General features: G+C 49.9%; 1 protein-coding gene across 1 annotated transcript; it reads left to right on the forward strand.

The window, feature by feature from the left end:
- The first annotated feature begins 904 nt into the window (after window positions 1-904).
- Window positions 905-4,776, forward strand: Izumo1r (IZUMO1 receptor, JUNO). The gene is made up of 5 exons (XM_046462390.2): window positions 905-1,066; window positions 2,353-2,493; window positions 3,181-3,369; window positions 3,849-3,984; window positions 4,145-4,776. Exons 2-5 carry the CDS (start codon window positions 2,356-2,358, stop codon window positions 4,411-4,413), a joined length of 732 nt encoding a protein of 243 aa, XP_046318346.1. The 5' UTR covers window positions 905-1,066; window positions 2,353-2,355; the 3' UTR covers window positions 4,414-4,776.
- The last annotated feature ends 309 nt before the right edge of the window (window positions 4,777-5,085 follow it).

A 5,085-nucleotide genomic window follows, 5' to 3' on the forward strand; every position in this document is an offset into this window, starting at 1 on the left:
TTTCCCCACATCTAGAATGGGGAGGATGTTGAGGCTAGAGGTGGTGGCAAGTGGTAAGCCAGACTGTGTACAGATGGCACCAGCCCTGTGCCTGGTCCTCATTATTGCTCAGTAGTTGGGCTGTGATAACCCAGATGTGGAAAATGTCATTTTCCAACATGATGATTAACACGTTTTGCACATCGTCTGTGTGGTTCAACAACAGACTGTGCTCTATTTTCTTTAGTTAAAAATGCTGCCAGTGTTTTGTTTTCATTTCCTATTTACCAATAAAACTTCAGTGACTTTGCTTACTTCTCCTTTGGAGAGGGAACATAGAAATGAGCAAAAATATGGGCTCCATTTCCGATGGAGCACTCTGAGAATATTTCACAGGCCAACAGTCCCTGTGTGCCAATGGAGGCCATTGTGTGGGTTGTGAGGAATGTTTTGTGTTTGTTTTGGCTTTGGTCGTACATTTAAACTCTCAGTCCTCAATCCCGCACCCCATTTCTTCATCCTGTGTGCTGAGGGGTCTGCTCTCCAGCAGGAGTCTGTGAGAGGACACTGTTGCTCAGTCCACAGGTAAGAGAGCTGAGGAGGGGCATGTAGAACTGCAGAACAGCACAGGGGAGAGGGATTGAGAGGTAGTGGGAGGGAGAGAGCTTCAGAGAATCGAAGAATTAAAACCAATAAGACTTACTCTGTGCCAGGGGCTATGCCAAGTCCTTTTCATGAACTTTCTTTTTCCCAGCAGTCATGTTTTAATAGCTCCCTTTATATATGGGAAAACTGGTACTTAGAGTGTTTAAGTAGTTTTCTCAAAGTCATCCAGCTGGTGAGAGGTAAGCTGGACCTGGTCCTCTCCCACGCAGGATGTTGCTTCTTAGAGGAAGTGGAGCTGGGAAACTCAGAGGCCCGCAGAAGGGCAGAAGAGGCTGCTCAGTTGGAGACACCTGCAATTCTGCTGCTGCACCTGGATCTTGTAGAACTGGACCAGGAAATAAATGGGCGAGGGGTGGAGTTCCCCTTGGCCTTCTCACAGCTCAGGGGTGGGACGAGCAACTGGCAGGCTCCTGCATTGAAAGTGAGTATGAAGAGAGTGCTCTCTTCACTTTACATTGGCTCTTTAAAAATCCTTGGTGGGGCTGGGGTCATAGCTCAGGGGTAGAGCGCTTACCTCCCAGGTGTGAGTCACTGGGTTCAATTCTCAGCACCGCATATAAATAAGTAAATAAAATAAAGGTCCATCAACAACTAAAACATTAAAAAAAAAAAAACCTTGGTGGCCAAGTTTGAGCTTAGCATTGGTGCTGTGGAGAGAGCAGCCTAAGGTTTAGATTTGAGGGTAGGCTCTGGAGGTAGGAGTGAGGCCCTAAACTCAGGCCAGTTTTTAGTTTCATTATCATGGGTCCAGGGTAGGCTCCTACCAGGCCTGGGGACAAGAAAGGAGAGAGTCCTGGAATGTGAAGACAGTACAGAACCAATTGCTTGGTTCTGTATTGTACTGGCAATTCAATCATCTAATTGCTAAGTAAAAGGGACTTAGCAATTAAGTGCTTGAATTGCCAGTACAATACAGAACCAAGTTGGAAATACAGTGCTCAATAAACACCAAGATGATGAAGCCATCTTCCTGTCCTGAGGCTTGAGCTTGGGCTTGGCTGCAGAAGGTTCCTCAAGTCCTCATCCTGGGCATACACCCCATGTCTGGCTCTCCAGCCTTATACTCAGGATGGGTTTGAGATGGGTTGATGTTGGTAGAAGCAGAACCTCTGTTCTAAGGAAAAGACTCTAGCTAGAGGCATTCAGGGAGAAGGCAAGGTGCTCTGAGAATCTACCCCTCCTAGGGACTGAAGTTAGGGCTGATACTTGATAGGGTAAGGCCTGCATTGGCTACACTGTCCCATCCCACCATGCCCTTTGGTTCCATGGAGATTCTAGTAATTGAGCATTTGTTTGATTACTCAGCCAGCATTTGGGGGTTGGCTGTGGTCCAATTTCAAAGCTCTAAATTCCCAGCCCATATGTCAGAGTTAGAAAGGCTGACTCCAAGTGGAGGAGGGATGGGGAGAGTTCCTGCAGGAAAGGCTGAAACCATGCTCCCCAGCCTACCCCTTAGGGTTGGGCTTGTCTCTCTCCTTTATTGGACTGCATCAATACAATGGTTGGGGTTGGTATCAGACCACAAAGGATTATTCCTTCTGCTCTGACATTCTATAATGTTACCCCAGAGGGTCTTAGGAGCAGTCAGTAATTCAGCCACTTGAGGGAGGCTTGGAGTCTGTACTCTTCAGTGCCTGACAGGTGAAGGAAGTGGAGTGGGTTGTCCTATTCATTGTATGAGCATCATGAGTTTCCTCTCTGCATCAGGTCATGGCACAGTGGTGGCAACTTCTGCTAGGATTGTGGACAGTCATGCCCACCTGGGCTGGAGACACGCTACTCAATGTTTGCATGAATGCCCAACACCACAAGAGAGAGCCTGGCCCAGAAGACGAGCTCTATGTAGAGGTATAAAGTCCAGACTTGGCCCAGGGGTGATAGAGGGCAGATCATGGAAGAAACACAAATGCCAAGATGGTCTCTGGATCCCAACCAATCCAGATCATTTATTTCCTTAGTTTGAAAGTGATCTCAAGTTCCCATTTCTGAGCTGCACTGGCCACTTGGGGAATGGCTCAGATGGTGATCCAAGAGGCCCAGAGCTGGTTCAGCACAGGTCAAAACAAGCCTTCCTACCAACAGGTCCTGGGGAAACATGACTTAATGGTTCCCTCCCCAAACTCTTAAAGCCAATTCACAGGGATGCGGGAGGAGGAGCAGAGCTGGCATTTAGCCTGTGAGTCCCTCTGAATCAATGCAACCTTGAGTCTCTGAGGTCTCCTCTCTATTTGCTTTTCCCCTAAGACCTCTGCTGCCCTCTCAGAAACTGAAAACCCCAGAAGTCATATTCCAGAGGACTATAGCAGCTACTGCAGCAGCCTGGGGTTGGGAGGTCTGTGTGCAGGGGCCTTCTGCCCTATAGGTGAATATTGAAGATATTAAGGTTCCTCCTCCGTGGGGATTGCTGGCCTCAAGCTACCCCAGTTGCTCAGGCTTTCTCCTAAGGTGCATTTTTACTCTGCCACCTTCTGCCCTAGACACTTACCCACCCTGCCTCTTATTCTCCATGCCTGTTACTTCTTCCTCTACTTTCAGTGTATCCCCTGGAAGGACAATGCCTGCTGCACAGCCACCACAAGCTGGGAAGCCCACCTTGAGGTGTCCCCACTCCACAACTTCACCTTGGTTCACTGTGGATTGTTGACCCCAAGCTGTCAGAAACACTTCATCCAGGCCATCTGCTTCTATCAGTGTTCCCCTAACCTGGGGCCCTGGATCCAGCTGGTGAGGAAATAGATGATAAATTCATATGGCACCTTGTTACTAAGAGCTGGAGCTTCCCTTCGGTAATATGATGGTATCTCCAGGAGACTGGTAGAAGCAGGAAATGTTGTGTCCCTGTGAACAGAGGAGAGCCAGAGGCCTCTGTTGGAGAAAGGTGTGAAGAGGAAGCTGCCTCTGACTCTGAAGGATGGCATGGGGGAGGCTGGTCAGATAACAGAAGGATAGGGACTATCACCAAGGGAGGCTTGGTGAATTAGACGGACCTGAGTTTGAATTCCATCTTCTCTACCTACTAGCTGTCCGCCTAGGATAAGGCACTTAGCCTCATTGTTCTCATTTGTAAAAATAATAGTACTCAGAGAGTTTACAAGGGAGGATGTACAGTTGGAATAAGTACCTGGCACAAGTACCATTATACTATTAGTAGGCTTCAAATTGCTGCTATTCATGTTCCTGTCTCTCACTATGCCTGCACCCAGGTGGGGCCCAGTGGGCAGGGAGAACGCATCGTGGGGGTGCCACTGTGCCGGGAAGACTGTGAGGAGTGGTGGGCAGACTGCCGCACTTCTTATACCTGCAAATCCAACTGGTACAGCAGCTGGCACTGGAGTCAGGGTGAGTGGCACTGACAGGGCCCCATAGGAAGGCAGACCCATTGGGGGTTCTCCAACCTGGGTGCAGATGCAAACCTCCCCGTGTCTCCCCTACCCCAGGGTAAATGATGGGGACATGGGGAAACAGTGGGAAGTAAGCTGTCTACCTCAACCCACCACAGGAAAGAACCGCTGCCCTGCAGAGGACATCTGTCACCCTTTCCCCCATTACTTCCCCACCCCAACTGACCTGTGTGAGAAGATTTGGAGAAACTCCTTCAATGCAAGCCCTGAGCACAGGAACAGTGGGAGATGTCTCCAGAAGTGGTTTGAGCCTGCTCAGGGCAACCCCAACGTGGCTGTGACCCGCCTCTTGGCTAATACTGCCCCAACCCGGGAGCTTGCCTATGTCCCCATTCCCTTCTCTCTATTCCTGCTCTTCCTTTCCTGAGGACCCTTCTTTCCCCCACCCACATTCCTGGCTCCCACTGGCAGTGACCAGGCCAAGGCCGTCTCCTTCCTCAGGCCATTCACTAAAAGGAGCAGAAGTGGCAGCAGCTGGTGTCTGAACCCTGCACACTGGGTCCCAGGCACTCTACGCTGCTCTGCTGTGCTCTGCCTAAGCTGGCCTGGGAAACAGCTGGGGTGGGAACTGTTAAGGTGACCCATCCCCTCCTGCCCACAAGAATAAGGGCTGTGATGGGACCCTATGCCCTTCTGGTCCTGCCCATGTCCACCCTTTCCATGGCAGAGCTGATGGTGACAGTCTGGCCTCCCATCCTACCATGGTGCCTCCAATAAAATAGCAACTGACTTCTCCTCTCTGTGTCACTCTGCCAGAGCCCACAGGCATGGACCCACGATGCACAAAGAGCTGGTTTGCCTGTTGCACTGAAGTCTCAACATTAGACTGTTACTTAGCTGGGTATTATTCATTTCTTAGTATCTGCTACCTATCCTCTCAAGGCCTCTGATGGGAATATTCTCCACACCGCTCCCCCCTTTTTTAACAAGTGATACACCATACCAAAGACTCAAACCAAGGTGAGGGGTGGGGCTCCCAGACCATCAACTCTACTGTGGACACCAAAATTGAGGCAGTTACCTCAACTGCATTGAGAGT

Source organism: Marmota monax, unplaced genomic scaffold, assembly GCF_021218885.2.
Source record: "Marmota monax isolate L192 unplaced genomic scaffold, Marmota_monax_Labrador192_F-V1.1 WCK01_AAM20220418_F8-fsc00104, whole genome shotgun sequence".
NCBI classification, from domain to species: Eukaryota; Metazoa; Chordata; class Mammalia; order Rodentia; family Sciuridae; genus Marmota; species Marmota monax.